This window comes from Carex rostrata, chromosome 6, assembly GCF_964058835.1.
Source record: "Carex rostrata chromosome 6, lpCarRost1.2, whole genome shotgun sequence".
In the NCBI taxonomy this organism is placed as follows: Eukaryota; Viridiplantae; Streptophyta; class Magnoliopsida; order Poales; family Cyperaceae; genus Carex; species Carex rostrata.
In genome coordinates this window covers 525,162-548,884 of record NC_135923.1, presented here as the reverse complement: position 1 = coordinate 548,884, position 23,723 = coordinate 525,162, and the positions used below count along the sequence as shown (strand labels likewise).

The 23,723-nt window shown below is 34.2% G+C and overlaps 3 protein-coding genes and 1 non-coding gene across 4 annotated transcripts; 2 read left to right on the top strand and 2 right to left on the bottom strand.

Annotated features, from left to right (window-relative positions):
* Positions 1–2,765: 2,765 nt before the first annotated feature.
* On the top strand, positions 2,766–5,851 carry LOC144555391 (very-long-chain aldehyde decarbonylase GL1-9-like). Its single transcript, XM_078303698.1, has 2 exons — positions 2,766–3,135; positions 5,114–5,851. The coding sequence occupies exons 1-2, from the start codon at positions 2,905–2,907 to the stop codon at positions 5,666–5,668; spliced, it is 786 nt and encodes a 261-aa protein (XP_078159824.1). The 5' UTR covers positions 2,766–2,904; the 3' UTR covers positions 5,669–5,851.
* Positions 5,852–6,679: 828 nt separating this feature from the next.
* On the top strand, positions 6,680–6,751 carry TRNAW-CCA (transfer RNA tryptophan (anticodon CCA)). The gene has a single exon. It is a non-coding gene; the product is annotated as a tRNA-Trp (tRNA).
* Positions 6,752–8,227: 1,476 nt separating this feature from the next.
* Positions 8,228–9,035, bottom strand: LOC144555204 (agamous-like MADS-box protein AGL61). The gene is made up of 2 exons (XM_078303445.1): positions 8,564–9,035; positions 8,228–8,316 (listed from the first exon to the last, which is right to left on the bottom strand). The coding sequence occupies exons 1-2, from the start codon at positions 9,033–9,035 to the stop codon at positions 8,228–8,230; spliced, it is 561 nt and encodes a 186-aa protein (XP_078159571.1).
* Positions 9,036–15,640: 6,605 nt separating this feature from the next.
* LOC144555737 (laccase-15-like) lies at positions 15,641–20,980 on the bottom strand. Its single transcript, XM_078304151.1, has 7 exons — positions 20,586–20,980; positions 20,268–20,419; positions 19,010–19,254; positions 18,131–18,259; positions 17,375–17,808; positions 16,523–17,030; positions 15,641–16,025 (listed from the first exon to the last, which is right to left on the bottom strand). The coding sequence occupies exons 1-7, from the start codon at positions 20,682–20,684 to the stop codon at positions 15,877–15,879; spliced, it is 1,716 nt and encodes a 571-aa protein (XP_078160277.1). The 5' UTR covers positions 20,685–20,980; the 3' UTR covers positions 15,641–15,876.
* Positions 20,981–23,723: the final 2,743 nt, after the last annotated feature.

The following is a 23,723-nucleotide window of genomic DNA, read 5'->3' as shown; positions in this document are numbered from 1 at the left end:
GATGAACAGTACTCGGATATACGGGTACGGGTACTCGGGTAGTCGGGTACGGGTAAACTCGGGTAGGGTATGGTCGGGTATTGGTCTAAAATAACGAGTCCGGTCCGGTTTTTGCCCGTACCCGCGTACCCGAGTACCCGACCCATACCCGGGCTCGGGCACGGGTACCCTAGGCGGCGGGTACGGGCGGGTATACCCGTTAAGGGTATTATTCAAACACTAATGAGCACTAATCCGTTCCTCGGGTACTGTTATTTCTTTTATCCGATATTATCCCTAAATTCCCAACAAATTAATATTGACATATACTTGTTTATTTGCTCTTTCTGTTTCCACAAGTATATATAAAATGTCCACTATTTGTATGTCCCATCGTCTCAATTTCTAATTTAATTTCCAAACAAACAAGAACGACATGTTAATTTAGTCAATGTCCTGACCAATTTATTAATTCAAACTTATAAAATTTAAATGAATACTTGTATAAACTTAATATGATGATCACAAGTCTGTTTCTCTGTAAGCAGATTCTTCACGCCTTCTTCACGCCTTGATTTTTTATAAGAGAAAAGGTAATGTCTCCAGTGCTACAGTTTCCCGAAAATCTCCGTATATAAAAGTCTTTCCTTTTTAGCTTAGTTCTAACGCGCTTTCAACTGCCACAACTGCTATAATTTCAAGTACAATATGTATGTTTACAGGATAATATATGTATGTTCACAGAATAATATGTGTATGTTTGCAGGATACTATGTGTACGTTCACAGAATAATATGTGTATGTTTACAGAATAATATGTGTATGTGTATGTTCATGGAATGTGGTCCCCAACAGCTGTCACGCGTTTTTAACAATTTTCACGCATTTTTATGTTGATAGAATTTGTTGAATTAGTTTACAGGATTTAGTATTGATGTTTACAGAATTAGTTGAAAATATTCGGGGATTTTTGAGGAACTGGAGTTAGAGGACTGTTAGCTGCTTTCTTTTTATAAAAGGAATTCTTAATTTTACATATTCGCCATAATGCTTTATTTATTTTAAATTCATAATCTTATACATGAGATGACATATGTCTTTGTCACTAAATTAAATGCTATTTCTTAACCATAGTTTCAATTATGTACTATTTTCTTTGTTTTTGCGCTACATTTTTAGACAAATATATACGGGACTGCATTAAAAGTTAATATGAGCTTAAAATTCAATAAAATATCCGAATTTAATTTCAGAGACTATGGTATCGATTGACAAACTCAAATCGCTGATCTTGTGTTCACATTTCAAAATTTTATTTTATAGAATTCGTTTTGTATAAACAAGAAGTAAAAAATTATTAAAAATAAATAAAAAGACTAAAATAATTTTACAACCTTTTTGTTCTATCCGAATTGGTGTGTATCATACTTTTTTAGCATCTAATCACAAAATAACCAAATATATCTGTATAGGGCCTCCAACTTTTTGGATACATCAAATATTTTTTTTTGTTTTTACTACAATTTTAAAATAACCCCTAAACTCACATAGTTTCTTGCATATCATCTCATTAACAAACAAACAACAAAATCAGCCTGCGCATGCAACACCTTGCTCTTATACCACACAATTTAGCTTTATTTTCTTTGGGGTAACACTGAAAGATAAAATTGAAAAATATCAGATGGATGCGAAATATATTAATATTAGACTCAGTAAATATTAAAGGAGAATTTTTAAATTAATTTAGTTTTAAAAAAAAAGCAATAGATGACACATGTATCTAAAAAATTATATTCAACTCCTTATTACAAAATTCTGAATCCTAACGAGCGTTGTGAGCCCAAAAAAAAAAAAAAACAGACATGCATTTGCCAGTGGGAGTGAACTCAGTTTCTGCATTGTTTTCTATATAACTTTCGATTAACAGGAAAAGTTACATAGATGAGAGACAGTGAATCTGGGAAGAGAGAATGCACACATGTCACGAGGGGATTGGACAACAATTACGGTTGTGGGCTCTGGTCTGTCCACTAGCGAAGCGAAACCATTTTTAGTCTATAATCGTCTGCAACGCTTTATTTTGGAAAAGCGTGAAACAAGTTGTTATTTACCAATATATACTAGTCACATTTTGACCCGCTATGTGTTTGTCTATGATTTTATAGCTACATAATTCCGACGAAAATTTCAACAGAAATAAAATAAATAGATCGGAGAAAAAGAAAAAAAAGCAAGAGGAGAGAAAAAGGTTGAATCGGTGGGCAAGCCAACAAAAAATACATACATACATGATTAATTTGTGTGCTTCTAGAAAGTTCATTATTGTATTATTTCTTAGAGAAACTTCTTATAAGAAAATTACAAAAATTAATTCACCGTCCGCCCAAAATTTAGAGTAAAAATATTGACAGAGCTAATCTAATAGCTAATAAAATAATAAAAAGATATAATATATACTGTATGAAGTAAATTAGCTTTGTCAATATTTTTATTTCAAATTTAAGCAGGCGTTGAGCTATGTATGAAATTCCAGAAAGAAAACAAAAAATTAAGTCAAACTTCATATTTCTGAATTCTTATAAAAGAAAGGACCAAAAACCAAATTCAGTAAATTCCTAATATCAGAGGTTCCGCCTTTTCACTTGCGCACACAGAAAACACAGAAGAAAAATATAAAGTCAAATAAAAGCCGTTGTCTTTCTCCTCTTCTCTTCTCTTCTCTTCTAGATTCGAAAACATTTTCAAATAATCTTAATTTCCACACAAGAAAAATTTATCACCTGATCTATCTTTCCATCTTCTCAAATTGGGCGACCTTAATTTTCATGATTCCATAACAAAAAATCTCTCTTCACTAAAAAACACACAGTCACTCACTCATTCTCTTTTCTAATAACAAACCCTCTTGGTCTTGGAGCGATAATGGTGTTCTGGGAAGGGTACCTGAGCGATGAAACGATGGGAACCTTTGGCCCGATCGTGCTTTATTGGATTTACGGTGGCATCTACCAACTCTTACCTCCATTGGAGCGATTTCGACTGCACACGCGCCAGGAAGAAGCTCAGAAAAATCTCGTTAGCTTGCCTTGCGTTGTCAAAGGGGTTCTTTTGCAACAGTTTTTTCAGGCCACAGTCGCTCAATTGCTTTTTCTGGTAAGAAATATATATTTCAGAACTCAGAAGCCTGATTTACTTGTTTCCTTTCTTCTTTTTCTCTGAAATGTGCTGCCAATGATGAGACGAATTTGGGTAACTGTAATAAACTGCCACAATATCTTTTCCAGTTTCTTTCCATTGCATTTTTTCAATGTGATTAAAAAATTAATCATAACCGATTTCAGTAGGCAACTCTAGATTTCATTTGGTGTTTTTTGTTGACTTTATGTTGTTTAGGTTCTTGATTTGGGCTAATTGAAGCTCAATTTAGCCAAAAAAGAAAGGGGTAAGAAAACTATAATACTTGGTAACATCACACACTGTTTAATTACAGCTCCTCAAACACCATAAATTTCACGTGCACATTCAACAATATAAAATTGATAAAGGAAATAACCTATAAACAAATGCCATAGTACTAGTAGTACACAAAAATGGACCCAATGCAGGAGGCAGATCTAGATCTTGAGCCAGATCCAGTACCAATGCCCTGCCAAAATAAACACTACTGAATGTTTTGAAATTACCTCATCATAGGATGATACGAGATCGAGTGCTTCAAAGTTCTTTTTGAGAAAATGTACAAGTAAAGGGCATATGTGTTATTTTTATGCGTTGTTACATACTATATTTTTATTCTTTTTAAGTAATGGTAGGCCAGGCTTGCTCCACTAATGGTATTAATAGGGTGGATCCCTGAGAATGAATACTAAATAATTTGTATAAATGCACCAATTAGTGTACCTTGCATTGCTGATTAAGAAACAAGGAAACGGATAAGTTCTAGGGTTTTTATTTTTCAAAAATCTAGTCCCTATCCGAACCAAGATTTACGTGTAAATTAGATCTAAGATAGAGTGTATCCCTAGATGCTTAGAGAAGCGGTGTAGTGGATGAGCTTCTTGGGTCAAATGGCTACTCGATGTGTTTGTCCTGAGTGTCTTAAATCAATCACTTATTTTCTCAGCCTTCTGAAGTTTAAATTCATTGCATGGATTTGTCCTTAGAGTAGCTGTTCTTTGACGTCTGGAAATTCATATTAGTTATAAGTCTTTTAAAATTAGAATTATTCGTGGTAGACTGTAGGTCAAATAATAGCTCCAACATCTCATAATTATTTGATACCAGCTCTAGAAAAGTTAATTCGAAAATAATTTAAGCTTATAACTTGTATGGTTATTGTTACTTAACTTGCATGTGAGAAGCTTATTCAAGAATTTAAAGACCAATTGTGCAAAACCTTCTTAACTTTTATGTAGTGGCATATAACTGTTTATCCAATACTGCTAATTGCTAGGCGAGGTTTGATGTCAATATATTTTAGGTGTACCCCTTCATTTAAGGGGATTCATTGATGGTCATCTACACAATGGGGCTAATTTGAAGACATTGGTACCTTTGATCATTTATAGCAGTTTCATGTTGTATCCAGTGGTATGGTAGTTCCATAGTTCTACCTATGATTTTTGGGTAACATGCAATAAAAGGATAATTGCATATTTATTCTTTGTTGGGTTGTTTTTGGCTTTGTCCAATATTCTGATTCCCTCAATAAATATTGTACGGTTTCAAAAAATTTCTTTTTTTTATGCTGATTTGACCTTGATTTTGAATATATTTTGGTAGCTGCTTGACACATGTCTAGACTAACCAAGCTGCCCCATTAACTCATTCTTCCATTTTATTCTTTGAGGGAAGTTAGCGGCCTATGAGAGGTTTTAGAGTTTCTTTTCCTTTGTCATGTAATTCCATTTTTCCCAATCATGTTTCCAACCGGGAACTGGTGTTTCTGAATTAATAGAATTTACCTAATCATGTCTTGTTCCATGCTGGCAAGACATGGTGCCAACATTCTTTTTTTTACTTTTTTTTTTGTTTAGTGGTGGATTCTTGCAAATTTAGATCAGTATATTTTTAACAAGCCTCAAACTTCCTCAAAACTTTGTACTACATCTAACAGGTTACTTATTTCCAGATCACATCCAAGACAAACCTGGGGGGACCCAAAACACAGCCTACCATCTTCATCCAGCTCATCCAATTCTTGGTCGCCATGTTCATCATGGACACATGGCAGTACTTTGTGCACCGATACATGCACGAGAACAAGTTCCTGTACCGGCACATCCACTCGAAGCACCATTCCCTAATAGTCCCATATGCAATTGGGGCTCTCTACAACCACCCTCTGGAAGGCCTTCTATTAGACACTGTTGGTGGGGTCCTCTCCTTTTTGGTATCTGGCATGACGGCCCGCACTGCTGTCTTTTTCTTCTGCTTTGCAGTGATCAAGACGGTTGATGATCACTGCGGCCTCTGGCTGCCGGGGAACATCTTTCACTTGTTCTTTGAGAATAATACAGCATATCATGACATACACCACCAGTTGCAGGGTTTCAAGTATAATTATTCGCAACCGTTTTTCCCAATTTGGGACCATATTTTGGGGACGCACATGCCGTACAGCCTGGTCAAAAGAGAGGAAGGCGGGTTTGAGGCTCGACCAACTAGGGGGTGGAAAGAAGAGTGATGGTTTGTGTTTGGGGCACATGAAGGGTGTTTTTGGTAATTTTTGAACTGTATAGGATAAGAGGGCTAGAAATGAACTTGGGCAAGTATTTTCCATTTGTTATTTTATTTTATTTTCTTTTCTTTTCTTTTGGGTTTTTGTAACTATAGTCTTAGTTATTTTGGTTTGTGTTAAATATGGTTTCTGTTGCATGTTTAGTGAGTATGTTATGTGATAGTTATGTATTGTTTCTATGGTTTGTATGTTAATTTCACAATTAGATGGAGGCTGACAATGTTTATTTGCCAAATTTATATGAATTCTCATGTTATTTGACCGATACTAGTCATGTACAGTACAGAATGAATTTAAGAGGAAGAATACATTATTACCAAGGTATAAGCAATTAGTCTCCCAAAAATTGCCATTTCTGGCAAGATTACTATAGTTAAATATAGAACTGAAAAAGATAAATAATTAATTTCAGTATAATATGTCCACATTATTAATTAATGAAGCAGCAGTGCATGAGCAAACGTAACTGAACCATCCCACAACTTCCTCCTGAAAACACCAAAAGTGTTACTATCTGCTTAAACCATATATAATATCTACATAACCAGATGTTTGTGACAAAAAATAAACATCTCAATATTTATAAAAGTATCAGCAGCCTGATAGTTTACATGACCAAGAAATAAACATCATCTTTGTGTTACTTAATTATGGTCTTGGAATGAAACTGCTAACGAGAAGTGTCAATACCCTATAATTGAATAAAATTTGACGATTCATCAAGGTTTAAAATTTTAAATCACCAGATGTACAACATGCATCAAATTTCATCATTTTTAATAAACATGATATGTATAAATAATATAAATCATGACTAAAATGTTGACCTTTTCAAAATAAACTTCGTTTTTAAAAACTATATAAAAAATTGTCCAAGTGAAACCCTCCATATAAAAATGTTAGCAATGTTACATGGCTAAGTAGTCTAGTTATATAATATGTACGATATAAACAACAGGATCCGTGGCGCAATGGTAGCGCGTCTGACTCCAGATCAGAAGGTTGCGTGTTCGATTCACGTCGGGTTCAAAACCCCGATCCATACGGATATATATATATTTTTTTCTCTTTTTGCTTTTCCATGGAGAGAGCTGCTTATATTTGCCATCGGACATCGGATCGCCAATGAGATGTGTGTTTATCACGGCGTTGATGAGCTGAGCTAATTAATTAGAAAGGTAATTGAGAACAATCAGATGCAACTTGATTTCTTGGCCCGTTGATGAAAAAACATAGTTGGATACTTGGATAATATATATATCACATATACCCTGCGGCTGCAAAACATGAACAGCTCCCATTAACCCTTGCTTGATCTTCTTCATTTTACTCCTACACTATTATTGCAAATTTGAAATATTGATTCCAATTCCAATTCCAATTCCAATTCCAATTCTTTCTTTTGGAATATTTGTGCCCCTTCCTAATGACACTCAAGTGCAAATTCAGATAGAATATATATATCTCCATTTGTGTTCAATTGCTCAATGAAGTTTAGCCCAATTTCAACTCATTCAACCCTCATTTATGCTGTTTTCAAAGACAAGTGTTTCAATAGAATGAGGGTTGAATGAGAGAGAATCAAAATATAAATATTGTGCTCCGATAAATCAATTGCTTGTACTTCTCCTCTCTTCTACTTTCTACTTTCTACTTTCTACTTTGGATGGATAAATCAATTGCTTGAACAATCTAAATGGAACCAGATTGACCCAACTTGAACTAAACGATTGAAAAACGAAAATAATTCAAACCAAGTAACCTGGTGGAACGCTTGTTCAAGTTAGTCAGACTAGTGAGTCTTTAAACGGTTTGGTCAGCAAACTGATTTTGTTAGGCCCATCTCCCTGGCTGAGTTATTATCAGAATTTATTTTTGTAAAGCTGATTGGATCTAATGATGTATATTATTATAATGTGTTAGTGACTGATGCTTCAATTTTGGCTTCGCTGATACTGGTAAGTTTGAGTACTGGTCTGGTTACCAACTCCAGAGCACAAGGATTTAAGTGACAGAATTTGCTACATCTTCAGTCATGAATTAATTAAAAATTGAAAACTTAAAAGTTTCAACCTCTCCCTTACTCAAACGTTGCTCCTCTCAATTCCACATGCTTCATTTGATATATATATATATATATATACATGTTGCCCTCTAATTTAGCAATTTCGGTCATCTCATTTCCCGTTTATTAAAAAATAAATAGTTAACCTAATAAAAATTGCAAAATGTATAATATACAATCAAACAAAAACCGGATCAGAATACACATCTTATCCTTACAAACCCTTATTCTTGTACAGCATATAGTTGTAAAACTGTACATGCTTAATTTTATTAGGATCATGTCGATAGATATTTGAATGCCTATTCTTTTACCAGTATTTTTGTACCGGTATGGTTATTGTTTGAACTGTACTGGTAAATGAATTATGTAATTCCTGTTCAAATAAAGTAGCAAATTAAGTTTTTATGCAAAAGTTTATTTTTTTTTTTGAGGTGTCATCAGGCAAGGTCGATTCTGAGCCTGTAACTGGTATGGGCCCTTCCAGTTGCAGAGGCAATTCCTGTTCCTGCACCCCCTTTGGCATCATCTGCAGCACATGTTAAATTGTTTTGTTTTGGAGATGTTTACCAACAACAAACAACCAAGCCTTTAGTCCCAAACGATTTGGGTTGGCTAGAAATGAAACCCAATCAGAGACGCATCAGAAAATTTACCAGTATCAGAAAATTTTCCATAATACATTGAATTGAGCACACAACATTTTTTCCACAAGTCTGAAGCCAACAATTAATTATTCGCGTGCCGTGTGGCAGCCCTAAGTTGCTCCTCCAGACTTTTCTTGAGTGCCTCCAACTGAGCTGGTTCCATCTTTGAGACATGAGCAGACCTGATATCCTCTATCTTTTTGAGAGTTGCTTGAAGGGCCTCCTTTTTTTTCTTTCCTTGTTGTAATCTGGTAGTAAGGTCTGACAGCTGCTGACTGAGAGCTGTCTGATCAGAATTAGAAATGGATTCTGGTAATGATTGGCCAAGAACCTTAGCAAACAAAGAAGGGGTGTTGGAAGGGTAGGCACAACTAAAGGGATTTCCAGCAGGTGAGAAAGAGAGGACTTCGACATGGACCCCGCATAGAAGAGAGAGTTCGTAGGCCTTGTGGAATAGGCCCTTGCGGCGTTTTGAGAAAGAGACATCTCGTGCTTTCTGGTTTTGAATCTTCTCAAGCGGTAATACCCTTCTACCTGAACTAATTCTCTTTCTTTTGAGCGGGCTAGGGCTAGCCCGATCCTCTCCTCCATTGATTTCCATGAGCGTAAGCTGTGCTCAAATGCGAGTGAGTTGGTTTGAGAGAAATGAAGATAAATCGGAAATGAAGAAGTCGGTGGGGTGGGGTGGGGTGGGGTGCGGTGCAAAATGTGCATTTATAGAGAAGAGAAGTCGGTGGAAGTGGAAATGATGTGCATTTACGGAGAGATCCGAGCTTAAATACCGCTTTTAGATAACCAAAAAAGGAAAATGGACGGTACAGGTCTACAGGATATCACGTCCGACGGTCCGAGTCTAGCGAAAATAAAAATAAAAATAAAATAATAGACGGTACATTACATTTTTCCCGTCAAAGCCGGTGAACAAAAGTCAATTAAGCTTCCAATTAGTCTTAAATAACTTAATAAGCTACTAATCCAGGAGTTAGCAAAAAAAAATTTAGGTCAAAGGAAGCACAAAAAATTAAGTTGGGATTGTACAGTTTTTTCACATGAAAAAAAGGTGTTGGATGGATTCTCTCTCAACTTTCTTTTTTGAGCATCCACCTCGTTCCTTTTCCAAAGAGTAGATATTTTACAACACAAATAAAATAAAATTTAGATGATTTCTGAGACGGAACCAGGGGTGCACAACAAGACTCAAAACTCAGTTGAAAATTAATTTCAATTTAACTCGCTAATAACTCGAGTCAAAATTAATTCGAGCTAATTGACTCGGTTGATTTATAAGTCGAATACAAGTTACTTCCAATTCGGTTGGACTCACACCAAACTCTAATTCAAATATTCCCAAATTTTGCATCTCCAAGTCTTATACATGTTTTCCACAATATATTATATTGCCGTTTGAAACTAAAAGAAAATTATCGCTTCTCAAATGACACTGATTTTGAAAAATTATAAAAAAAAAATGTAAAAAAAATGTAAAATTTGGCATCCAAGCACATTTTAATATGAAGAACATGTTGAGTATTTGAGCTTTGAAACTAGATATATGAGTGCAAATTAAAATGCCCACTTTAATTTGCAAAGCATGGTGGCCTTACTCTATATATATCATAATTTATTTAATTCATTAAATTTATCACATAAAATTAATTAACTTAGTTCTATTATTATACCATGACACTACTGTTATTTTTCTTAACGCATAAGCATTTTACATTGTAAGTAACACATTTATTTAATGAAAAAATAAATTCAAAAATTAAGCCTTTTCAAATATAATAACATATTATTTAAAAGAAATGAAATATTCCATCATAAAATTACTAAATTTAGTTTTTAATAACAACTTAGTTTCGTAAATAAATATGTCATACTAATTAAAAAAATTATATCACTAAGTAAGAAAAATATATGGTATATAAATAACAAAAGAATTAATCAATGTAAAAATAAGTAAGAAGAAAAAACATATATAAAAATATTGGATGTATGTTCAAACACAAATAAAACTACAATACATAATTTATAAAACTTATTATCACAGAAAAAAAAATCAATATGAAATAAATTGGAATAAATGGAAATAAACAGAAATAAACGGACGATTAAATGGTAAAACGGCCGATTAATTGTTTTCACCCGTAAACATGCACTCATTAAGTGTATTCGTAACGGTTTGGCCACCATTAACGATTAAACGGTCATTAAGACCGTTTTTTACAACGACTCAGTATTTAATATGCTGTTAGTCAATGAATAAATTTATAATAATATTTTTTTAAGTAAATTGATGCATCATTAAATGCTTATTCTTTTCTTGGCAGGCTTAAAGAAGGTGACAGGTGACATGAAGACGAAGAACCGTATGGAATATTATAAGTTCGATATCAAGCATTAGTTTGAATTATAAAAAAGGGAGACCTAATTAAGCAAAAAATAAATATTTAAAATTAGAGAAATTTGGATATATATCCATCACAACTTCTTTAATTAAATATTTACCTATCCAAAATTAAAAATTAGATATTTTCCATCTAAACATAGTTTATTTATTAAATATACCCACTTTTCACTCTTTCACTAAAAAAATATAAATTAATATTAATAAAATATTTTAGAGACCATTTTACCCCTATCATTCCTTTCCTATATTCTTTTCTTTTCTAATTTCTTGCGTGACATTTCTTCACCCCACGCCAGCCCTCTCCCCCTCCCTTGCCCTCCCTCTCATATGCAAAGATTCTAATTAATGAAACTTTTTAATATGTAATCAAATTCTAATTAATATCAGAAGTTTAGTTACATGATAGCAATAATAATCCTAAAAGTTGCAATATGCTCAAAACAACCGAGCTAAAAGGAAAATCGTGAAATTAAAGTAAAAATAGTGAAAAAGCTGGAAAACCAGAACCGTAGCACAGATACGCCAAAAAGTTCATTTTTAAGATATAGAGTATATGATTAATAGGTTGTTTCATAGTTTAACCAAAATATTCATGATCAATCTATATGGAACTGTATCAAAAGGAAGCAATGTGTCATACACTATCAACTCTTAACAGTTAACAACTGTATCTATATTGAACTTCACAACACGAGGATACAGTCCCCGTATCATTGTGTCTTGTGGAAGCTCAAAGTGCCAATGAAGGTTAGGGTATTCATCTGGCTAATGCTACTCGATAAGATCCTCACACAGGAAAACCTAATTATCAGAGGATGTCAGATAAACATGGGATGCAAGCTGTGCAACAGTCAAAGTGTGGAAACGACGGGACACATCATGTGGTCCTGCCCATTTGCAAGTAGGTTCTGGAGAGGACTGTGTGCCCAGATCAATATACCGACCCGCATGGAGCAGAACATAGAGGATGCATGGCTGGGAGGACGAATGACACTGCAGGGAAGGGCAAGAAGCATATGGGATATGGCCTGGGCAGGAGGGTGCTGGACTATGTGGAAGGAGAGGAACAGGAGGACCTTCTCGGGCACAACAAAAACCTTGAGTATATTAATAGATGAAACCACAACGAATTTACATAATTGGGAGCTTTTTATATAAAATTAAGTGTAAGAGGGGATTGTTAGACCAGGCAGGGGCATACTGTGTACTCCTGGCAGCGATATTTACTAAATAGATTACTTTGGTGCTAAGTATGAAACTTGTAAATACACTTTCTTTTTAACATATTTGTTGCCGACGATTGTCGACAACCTTCAAAAAAAAACAATGACATGGACAAAATTAGAGCACAAAAAGACTCGGATATAATGTTACACAGATAGCTTGAATGAAAATGTCTCTCTCTCTCTATATATATATATATATCAAGACTCGGATATAAAGTTCAATAAGGAGATTCATGAGCATATATAATTTGCCACATGTAGTTGAACAATTGAAAATGGTCACGCAAAATCTTGGAGGAGAAGAAAGGTCACGCTGTGCCAGAACTTCTCGGATTCGTGCAAAACAGTAGCAGACCTGACGGAGGAAGTGACTTGGCACTGAAAATTTTATGAACAAAAGGTGCGGGTGCATCGCAGGGAGTTGGGACGGATCAGCATACAGGTAACAGGATAGTACAAGAGGGAGAAACACATACTGGTACGGTACCTGGTACAATGACCCGGTACCACCCTCCCTGACAGGGTCAACACCAAGGAGAGGCAAGCTACTTTTTAAAAGATCAATACTCTTAACTATAGATTGCTTTGGCAATATTTTCATTTTATTCCTTCTGATAACTTTAGGTTTTCTAGCAATTTAAACTTTTATTTTTCAGTTTTTACGTTTCACTTATTTAACTTTTGAAAAGAAAAACACAGCTCAAATCTTTTAAGCTGGAACACTTTGTATTTTATTCAGTTACAACACTTTTGTAACAGGTATCAATGAATTCAATAGGGGCTTGATCCTTATTTTACTAAAAAAAAAAAAAGTCACTCAAAATCAATCACGCAGGAAGTTTAGGAAAGAATATGTTAAGGGTAAAATTGTCTTTAAGTGTTTTATTAATATTTAGATATATTTTTTAGTAGAAAAAGTTGAAAATGGGTATATTAATAAATAGGTTATGTTTAGATGGGTAAATATCTAATTTTTTTATTTTGGATGGGTAAATATATAATTAAAGAAGTTGTGATGGGTATATATCCAAATTTCTCTTAAAATTTTATGTTTCTCCTTGAGTTAAATACAATAATCACAATCTTTTTCTTGTGGAATATAAGAACTCTCATATAAAGCCTCCGAATCTCACAAACTGTAAAATACAATTAATATTTATGCTTGCAATATATAAAGGTCTCATAATTATCAATATGTTTATCTTTTCATTAAAACTAACTCTTTAACCATTATTACCTTTTTATCCCTTATTTAAAAAACGATTTCAAAGAATAAACAAGTTACATTACCCCTTATTTATTTATTTATTTTTAGATTTTATTTTCTTTTACTATTTTCTTAGATAGAAAATCACTACTTTTAAATAATTTAGAATCTTTAAATCAAGTGATTTTTACCAATCTAAAAATAATAGTATATTTTTTTTTAAAATATATATATAATTTGATTTACAAGTATATTGAACGTTCAGATTGACTATTTGAATTTTGAAAATTAAAATATTAATCCTTACGGACCAATATGGGTTATGCATACTACCAGTTGTGACGTCAAAATGCTTAATATAAAATTATAAACATATTTGATTGAATGAACTTAATATATTTTCTTCTGTTTTTTTAAAGCTTTGCAGAGACGGTTAAGTGGTGAGCGAGACTTTAACTCTCTCTCGATCTTTGGATATCTAACTGTTCTAAAAAAATTTCATAGCCAACCGTGCTACCGCAGCATTCTCTTATTTTTTTGAACTTGATGCATTTTGTGACGTCAGAATGAACTCAAACAGGATCTGCATCTGCTATAATTCTCCTTCCTTTAATCCTTTATCGATCTTCCACCGTTGATTAGAATTGGATGGTTTGAGTTTAAAAATAAAGGATATACTAATTAATTTATTACTCCTTAATTTCTTTCTCCCAGCGCTACCCCTTTCTTACCCGTATTTAAATAGTGAGTGCCGTTTTTCATTTCCCAGTCTCTCTCTCAGTCTCTCTCTCCCTCGCACTGGAACCCAGCTCATTTAATTTCTTTCTCCCTCGCTAGATCTGTGTGCATGTATTTGCTTGCTTGTTGTTTAAGATACTTCGTTGATTGCTAAACGTGGTGCAATTTGCTTCTTGTTGTTACATTTATATTTGTTTGTTGTTCAATGCATGTGCTGATACAGTACCATTGCTGTCAATGGTGGTACAGTACCGTTTTTGTTCAATGCATGTAAGTTCAATGTATGTAATTTGAATGTGTTGATATAGAAAACATTTTATTACATGGGAGGATTTAAGTTCAATGTTTAATGGTGCACAAGATAGTCAATAGCTAGCACTGGAGCACAAATGAATCAGTGCTATGATAGCACAAGCATGAAGATGTATTCGCACAAATCTTTAATTATAACTCAGCACAACTCAAATAGAATAACAGATTTGCACCTTGATGTTAAAAGGTATATATATATATTAAAATGTAAATCATATATATCTAACCTATTGGTGTTGTGTGTGCCCCTAAGTTCTATCCCTTAATTACATTGAGATGCTTCTGTGCAACAAAGACTTAGTGAGCCAATTTCACTCATACAACTTCATATACCATCAATGTAAAATGAAACAAAAAACATAAAACATGGTACAGTAAAAATGTGACCTTAATCAACTTCTAAGAAAATACAGTACAGTAACAGTAGATAGAAGATAAATCTTGATCTTTATTTCTTTCTTTTTGTGTAATTCTACAATGTTATATTACATCAATATTTATTACCAACACAATGACTTACTCATATTCTAATTACATTATTTTTTTTTGAATAAAGTTGGAGATTCTAATTACATTATGTTATGCATGTAATTATATTATGTTATGGCCTAACTATATCTCTAACAACATCAGCTATTCTAACAGCATGCTAACTAAAACCCATAACACCAGTGCGCCTGTACTATTTTGGTGCTAATTAAGCTCATATCATCTAATAATCATATTGCACAATTATAAAATTGGTTAGAAAACCACCGTTTATTTTATTTTTATGGTTTTTTTATTAAAAAATAATTAATAGAGGAGTGGTGAAATTAGGGAAGAGTTTTGTTAATAACTCTTAAACATTTCCCCTTGTAAATTAACCTGAAATTTTTATCAATATCCTCCATTAAAAAAAAATCAGAAATGCCCTCAAGTTTTTTTTTTAATGCCCCAACCGTCAGAATTTCACCGATGAAAACAATAGAAAACACCAAAAATTAGTTAGTCGGGGTCATTACAAGAACATGGCTGGTAATTGTGGTAAATTTTGAGGTTGCCTTCTGAATCTGATGTGCATGGTATTAATTATCTACTGTACACATAAATGCCGGTACAGTTCAGGCCCTGAACTTCAGGCAATGCAGTCAGGGTAAAGATGGTGAACTCTCTACCTCTGCAGGGACTAAAAATAATATTTTATTTATATTAAGGTTCTTTCCCATGATTTCCTGTATTGTATAACTCGGGATGTATCATGTTGTGAACACAAGATGTTTCATCAAATGTCCAGCTGACGGTTTTGTGTGTACTTCATTGGAAAGTGGAAACCTCAATAAGATAAGGCTAAGCATATACAGGGTATTTTATCTCTGCTGAATATGATTAATCAAACTTCAAGCATTCTGGTGTATTATTTCTGTACCATTATTTAGTACAAAGCGCTTAATTTAATTTATTCAAATTTTAATCCAATCCAACATATATATTATGATAATTATTTCTTTCTAAACTACTTAGATTAATTTCTTCTGTGAGGTGTCCTGGCAAGGTTGGCTACTCAAAACTACCCTCTGGATGGGGCCACACAAGGAGGCATGTACGGAGGTGGGGGCAACAAGCTTGTCGATGGACTCGGTCCATTCTTTACTAAAAACACCGTTTTCATTCCCCATATCATGTGCCTCTCCAAATGGCAATGCAAAAACCAAACACCTGAAATTAACCAAGTTAGAATTTCAGAAAAGTTCAAACTTTTACCCTTCAGCACCAGGTAGCATCTCTAACTTTGAATTCTCTAAAATCAAGCTCATTTAAGAGTTGCATGTGCAGCGGAGACATGGCGCTTTCTGTTCATAGGGGGTATATAGTACCAATATAAGTTTAGAAAAATTATTGACTTTCATTATACCTAACAAACTCGGTGAAATATATTCTGTTCATACGGCCAAGGAAGCACTAGGCTGAAATTGGTACTGTTAGTCTGGTACCACCTTGGTACCAGGTACCAGTTCAAGATGCTGACATGGCTGAGGCAACAGGCAAGTGTGCATTTACAGAGAGAGATGTTTTTAGAGGAGGTTTACATAGAATAGTCACTTTGTAAAGGTTCTTTAGAATAAATTAGCCTTTTTTTTTCAAAAAAAATTTACTGTTCAAATATAATTTATGCAAATTATTTGCTTAGCAAATAGCATCAGCTAGGCACATACCGGGATTGTGTGCTGAAAATCTAATTGCTACCCAACCGTTCCTTGGTACCCCAATTGTGTTCTTTAATGGCGGATTCATCAAATTATATGTCAATGGATCCGTTGTCGCATTGAAATTCCCGAGGCCCCATCCTACCACAAAGAAGCTATAGCCATGGATGTGCATAGGATGTGCTTCACCTCCAAAAAGCGATGTACCTTGGTACACCACCTCTACTGTCTCATTATAATTCAAAACCTTAACTTCTCTTCCTCTTCTTGTAAAAGGACTCTCGGTCTGATTTTCTGCAGTGAAGTCAAAGAAGACTGGGGGTTTGTCTGGAAACTGGGTCCCATACACACCACTGATTCTCTTCCAGTATGCCTCAAGTATGGAAATAGTGGGTTCGACAAAGCTGATGTTGTTTGCGCTGGTTGCGAGTCTTGTCCCGTTACAAACTTGTTGTTCACAAGATAGCACATTTAATGACAAAGTCATAAGAATTCGACGGTCGATTTCGGTAGGGACCTGTAATGCTTGCTTGCAACTAATTAGATATATGTTTTTCATACAAATAACAGTTTGAGAACGTAGGTTTCAGATAGTTGTTGTTAATTACATTTTCATTCATGTTTAGTTGTCTTGATCGTTATTTGGAATTTATAACCATTCCAGTAATATCATATTGCAAAACCTATACTACATCATGATATTACCTCTTGCAAAACCTTTCAGTTCCCGAAGTACAAATATGTAGATTTGTCAAGTGGATATTGATGAGAGCATACTTTCTAAAAGCCCAGTTGAAATGTTTTGGACTTCTTTTAAAACCTCAAATTTCACTTTTTGAGAAAATAATATGTAGTTCGTACCTTGATTGGATGGTCCCCATCTAACAGTCCTCGGATGGAAAAAGTGAAATTTGTCGATGCATTTGTATCATTGTAGTCAGGAAGCAGTGGGAAGATGGGACTGGTTGATGATTGGTTTTCGAAACTGTTAATGTATTCAATAATAGCAGTGGTGGTGGTGTTGTCAATAAGGTTTATGTTTAGTGGTTCAAAGGGTCGTGCTGCCATGTAGTAACGATTTTCGGGAGATTGATTCGCTTCCAATAGGAAATTCATTGTCTCTCCTGGATATATCACGATGTAGTCACTTGTGATTGGCTCTGTATAGATCCCATCAGACCCAACCAGGGTTAGGTTGTGGTTGGCAACAGAAAGGAAGAGACCAGCGGTCATGTCGGCGTTTATCATGCGTAGGAGGTAAGTTTTTCCATATTCTACTTGTATTTTGTAGGTATATCTGTAGAAGGAAAAGATAGAAAGTCTAAGCTTTTAATTTACAGTTTGACTAACCAACTAATTCAATCAGTTGGCAAGTCAAATTAGCTCAAAATGACATCTTTTGCCATTGGATTAGAAATAATAGCCAATAATAATAAGGCGAACTTATATCAAATGTATTAATTTTATTTTCCTTATCACACAACTGGCCAGATTTTTAGCTTAATTAATTATCAGTTGCCTTTATGAAATCTATAAGTTAATTGAGGTAATAATTATATGATATTTATTGTGAATTACATCCATCTATGAGAGAATCAGAAAGAGTAAAAGAGAGACCATTTGAAGAGCAATTGTAGAGGTCACCGGGTTGGCCATTGATGGTGTAAGCATCAGAATTTTGAAAAGCACCCCCAGTATCCAGTGCTCTCTCCAAGACTTCGATCACATCTTCATTCCACCACTCTCCTACAATAACATTTTTTTTTAAATTCATTTGTATTCTAAGAAAATAAATTATTATTGTTTCACTACATCTGTTTTCATTGTAATTATTAAGTAGTAAATCCAATACAAAGATACATCATTGTTAGTTTTGGCAAACTGAATTTTTGCTTCTTATATCAAATAGAGGGTTCAAATGCCTCGTGTCTTTCATGCCTCACATTCTTTATCTCCCTTTTCAAAGTCAAAATGGTCATTCCGAACTACTCAACATGAGCTCCATATTAAAATATGTGACCAAATTTTATATTTTTTGAAAATTTTTTACTCTCTTTTTAGATAGATAAATAATCACTGTTTATGGACCATCCAGAAATAGTGATTGTGTACCTATCTACAGACATAGTAAAAAAAGTTTCAAAAAATATAAAATTTGGTTTCCATAACACATTTTAATATAGAGATCATGTTGAGATGTTAGGATTGACTGTTTGGACTTTGAAAATAGAAATAAAAGATGTGAGGCTACCCTGAAACATGAAAGACACGAGTCATTTTAACCCTCCTCAGATAGTAAAAATATCAAATATTGTGTATCAGTTGTAAAACAACAGTGATATAGTTTCCTTTGTTATATATGACCATATCTGTTTTTCTTAAATTGATTACCCAGGCCCAGAATAATTGGAATTTAAGATATGAATATTAACCTATAAATGAAAATGAATGATTAGGGGGAAACAATAAACATTATTGATAGTTTGATACCCATACCAAGAATGACAACGTGCTCTTCGTCTGGGGTAGGGTGGGGGTATGTGGTGCCAGGTACTGGGTAGATGACAATGGCACCGTACACAGTTGTCCGCAGAAAATCATTGTGTGCATGCCACCAGAGGGTCCCTTCCTCTATGCTCAAAATAAGGGTGTAGGTGAATTCATCGCCTGGCATGATCGGGCACTGTGTGATGTATTCTGGCCCATCTGACCATGGATTTCTTGGCTGCTCCACACCGTGCCTGGATTTCAGAGTTCAATATATATAATGTTTATGATGCAAAATTGAGCAAAAGTTTGGTCAGTATACACCTGCCGTATTCTGGTAATGAGAGGACAACTAGTGAGGTAAAAAAAATTAAAGACAAAAATAGGAGAGTGTATCACTGGCTTTCATTAAACTTATTTCCATAGTAGGAAATATCGGTATCGGGATCGGGATCGGGATCGGCCCCAGCCGATACCGATCCGGGATCGGCGTATCGGCCGGTATCGGCGTATCGGCCGGTATCGGCCGATTCGGATCGGAAAATTGGACTTTTTTGTCAGAAGCTTGTTTTACACTAAAAAAAATAGGAAAAAAATGATAAAAATTAATTTTTCAATAATTTATGTTTAGATAAATGATTACAATCAAATAATCCACTAATACAATATAATACAAGCATTAAAACTATAAACATATTTTTTTACTGCCAGAAACTATGTCGTGCTGGCTGGATCACTTCATCGCCGTCTGTATTATAATAAAAATGGGGATATTGTTGTCCGGAACTAAAAAAAGAAGACATTGTAGATCCAAATGAATGATTGTTAACATCTTCATATCTATATGCATATGGTGGCTGATTATACCCCCCACTAAACCCTGATGTACTCGACATCTCATCATAAGAACTAACATTTTGACGTCTTGTTAGTTCATTAATATTTTTAAATCGTGTTTCTCTTAGTTCAATTCCTGAGGTAGAGTTCCGTGGTTGTTCTCTATGCTGATTATCAGGTTCACATCCCTTCTCCATTTCTGAACCTTTTTATATGGAGTTCTATTTAATCACGGGTACTTGGCAGCATATATAAATCTTTTACTGCTACGTGGTAGTTGGGTATTGGACCAAAACAGCATAAATCGGACCAAAAACAGAAAATCCATCAGTATCGGCTCGGTATCGGATCGGACTCGGCCGATACCGATACGTATCGGCCGATCCGGATCGGTATCGGCCGATATTGCCTACTATGCTTATTTTTGTACCAATGTATAGTCACATTATTTCTGGCACGGTTGTAGACAGTAACTTGGATAGTATCTCCTTTGTATGCGTAGAGTGTGGGGCCCGGGAACTGGCCATTTACTGTCGTTATGTTCTTAGTGTGACAGAGCCGAGTATACGGTACATCTTCGACCTAGAAAAGAAAATTTAAATGAATAACAATTATAAAGTTATATTGACTGCACTTCATCTCTCGAGGATTGTAAAATGTAGACTACTAAGAACTGTCATTATTTACAGGATACCTGTTTTGGTTACCATGAAAGATCACATGACTTCCATACATAATTTGCACTTACAATAAAGGTGTAGTTACGAGATATGGATTGGACCAGACCCAGGAAGAGGCCATGAAAGATAAAGAAGAACAAAACAAGAAACAAGAAAGTGTTTTTCATGCTTCTTTCACAACAGAACCGAGGAGAGAAGAAATGGCCACTAAAGATTTATGCCAGTACTCATATATGATCAGGCCTTGTATATATATATATATATAAATGCAAGGTAGGGCATTGTGTATTAAGGGATTAGCTGGCTAGATTTGAATGGCATGTAGGGTCAATTAACTTTATAGGGAACATGCTTTGGATAACTTAATTAATCCAAATCGTATTCAGCCCAATGTTTTTTGCTTATACATGAATGTATATGTTAAAAAATTGTTGAGGGAGGCTATGGTACTATGCATAGATCACATCAGTCGGTACTATGGATCTATATTTTTATTTTCAAAGTTCATATAGTCGATATGAACTATTCAACATGATCTCCATATGAAAAAGTACTTGGATGCTAGATTTCACTCTTTTTTTAAATATATAGAAAATCACTTCTCTCTGATGGTCCAAAATCTTTAGATCGATTGATTTTCCATCTATCTAAACAAATAATGGTTAAATCATAAAAAAAATGTGAACTTTGGCATCCAAGTACATTTTCATATTAAAATCATGTTGAGTGGTTCATATCGATTGTTTAGAGTTTAGGAATACAAATGCACCAATGTGGAATTGTGGATGAGGAATATACAAATGTAGCATACTGGATCTAAATTTAAATAACTCATAAGACCTAAACTGGAATATCTATATCATTAATATTCAGGGGCGCACGGACGCAGGATTTTTGCCGGGGAGGGGCAAGAATCGGATTCAAATATCTTATCGGGTTCAAACCCATTAGCTTATCAGATCGATTCAATGCCTTAAAATCTTTTTTTTTTTTAAATTCACAAAATTGAGATTTTGATTTATTAAAAATAAAATCCATAAATATATTCTACGCGTTAAACCGATAATTTCGATATGAAGAATGCGAAAAACCTCCAAACGATCGATTTTATATGGATTTTACAAGATTTAACGCACATTTGGGTGCAACTTGGGTGTTAGATGGCAATCCGACCAGTGGGACCCACTGTCATAGAGCCACCATTAGAATTAATTTGAACTCCTCATTTAATGTGACCCCTTCATTTTGGGTACATCCATACCACATAGACCAAAACATGAAAAAGCCATGGGCTCACCATAAACCAAGCAAATTCAAAAATTAAAATAAAACAAGAAGTATTATATTAGATCAATGACATATGGGACCCCTTCGTAAGATTCTTCTCCCTCCTTTGTTATCTGAAAATTAGTCTAAAGAAGAGGATTTTTAGAACTACAAAATTTAGAAGAAAGAGGAAATTATTCTCACCAATAATCAAGAAAGAAAGAACTTGACCTCTTTTTCTTCAGAAAGGGGCAACTTAATTTTTTCCACTACTTTCGAAAATTCAGGGGAACGCAGCTCCCCCCCTCCCAAACTAAACTGAGTCTGCCCCTGTTAATATGTACATAAGTAAATCTTACAAATATTTGTATAGTTACTATGCTTTTTACTTGTTTTGGATTTTTACTTTACAAAATGATGGTAGGTGAGAATGGTTAACTAGCTCATGATGCAAGGTTCTTAAAATGCAACTCATAAGTATCTTAAAGATAACCTGTGGGTTTAGTATTGAGCCCTCATCTCTCTTTCAAGAGAACACAGGTTCAATTCTCGAGAATAGAATCTAAAAAATGCTAGAATGTACTGGAGCCCTTTAACAAAACAAAACAAAAAAAAAAAAGCTTTCATTTGTGCTTATTTTATTTTTGTGCACTTGTTTAAACAAATCAGTTACATTCATGCAGATTCATACATCCTGATTTCAATCATTCAATGGAAAAAGCATTGTGGATTAAGATTTTGACTGTATGATGTTAAATCAACTTCAAATCAAATAGCCAACGTCACCTGCTTAGACAAAAGCATGTAGCTCAAAAGCAAGATGAATTTGGTACGACATTCGTAATTTGACTATGAAACAACTTCAATAGATTATCTGACAAATAAAAAGGTTGCATTTTTTTTTCCTTCTAGGAAATATTGTCCAGTTAGAGAGCTTTCTTTCCTTCATTCAATGGGAAAAGCATATCAATCACATTCATGCAGTTATTTTAATGTATCACGTACGGTTGTATCAATCACATTCATGCATACAATTGGTGTTAGAGATAAGCATATCAATATTTTTTGTATAATGTATCACGGTTGGTGTTAGAGAGCATTCTTTCCTTCGTGACAATTGATCTAGAGAGGGTATAAATTTTACACGTTTATCTGATCTAGGGTTATCAATTTTACACGTTTATCTGATCTAGGGTTATCAATTTTACATGTTTATCTAACCTGTATTGTATTCGAAAACACAGATAAAGGATCCAATTATATATGTACATATATATGTGTGTGTATGTATGTACACGTACATATGCATACATATACATATGTACATATCTATATGTATACATACAGTAAAATCAGCAGTTACCGTTAGATCAACAATTTTGTAAAATACTTGATAAATAGTAAAAAAATTCAGAAAAATGTAAAATTTGGTCTCCAAGCACATATTGATATGGAGAACAAGATGAACGGTTCGGATCGACCATTTGGATTTTGAAAAGTCGAATTTGGCACATATTGATATGGAGAACAAGATGAACGGTTCGGATCGACCGTATGTATTTTGGCCCATATACATTCGAATGCACATTAGTCACTCTCTCTCTCTCTCTATATATATATATATATATATAGAGGTTGGCTAAGATCAAAGTGGTAGTTCCTAAGCTTTGGTGCTACCAATTTGTTTTTCAATTTTCAAAGTTCAAAATGTCGATCTAAACCGTTCAAATCAATCTCTATATTAAAATATGCTTGGAGACCAAATTTACATTTTTCTGAATTTTTTACTATTTATTAAGCCACTTTGAAAATCGCCGATCCAACGGTGGCTGATCCAACCGTTGGATCAGGGATTTTTAAAGTGGCGTAATAAATAGTAAAAAAATTCATAAAAATGTAAAATTTGGTCTCCAAGCATATTTTAATATGGACATTGACTT

What these genes read in the sequence shown, in the direction of transcription:
- LOC144555391 (XM_078303698.1), top strand. Translation starts at nt 2,905, where the DNA reads ATGGTGTTCTGGGAAGGGTACCTGAGCGATGAAACGATGGGAACCTTT. An exon ending in TCGCTCAATTGCTTTTTCTG is followed by an intron (nt 3,136 to 5,113) that starts GTAAGAAATATA and finishes ACTTATTTCCAG; the next exon opens with ATCACATCCAAGACAAACCT.
- LOC144555204 (XM_078303445.1), bottom strand. Translation starts at nt 9,035, where the DNA reads ATGGAAATCAATGGAGGAGAGGATCGGGCTAGCCCTAGCCCGCTCAAA. An exon ending in GTTGGAGGCACTCAAGAAAA is followed by an intron (nt 8,317 to 8,563) that starts GTCTGGAGGAGC and finishes CATGTGCTGCAG; the next exon opens with ATGATGCCAAAGGGGGTGCA.
- LOC144555737 (XM_078304151.1), bottom strand. Translation starts at nt 20,684, where the DNA reads ATGAAAAACACTTTCTTGTTTCTTGTTTTGTTCTTCTTTATCTTTCAT. An exon ending in AGAGCACGTTGTCATTCTTG is followed by an intron (nt 18,260 to 19,009) that starts GTATGGGTATCA and finishes ATGTTATTGTAG; the next exon opens with GAGAGTGGTGGAATGAAGAT. An exon ending in ATTTTCAGCACACAATCCCG is followed by an intron (nt 16,026 to 16,522) that starts GTATGTGCCTAG and finishes GGTTAATTTCAG; the next exon opens with GTGTTTGGTTTTTGCATTGC.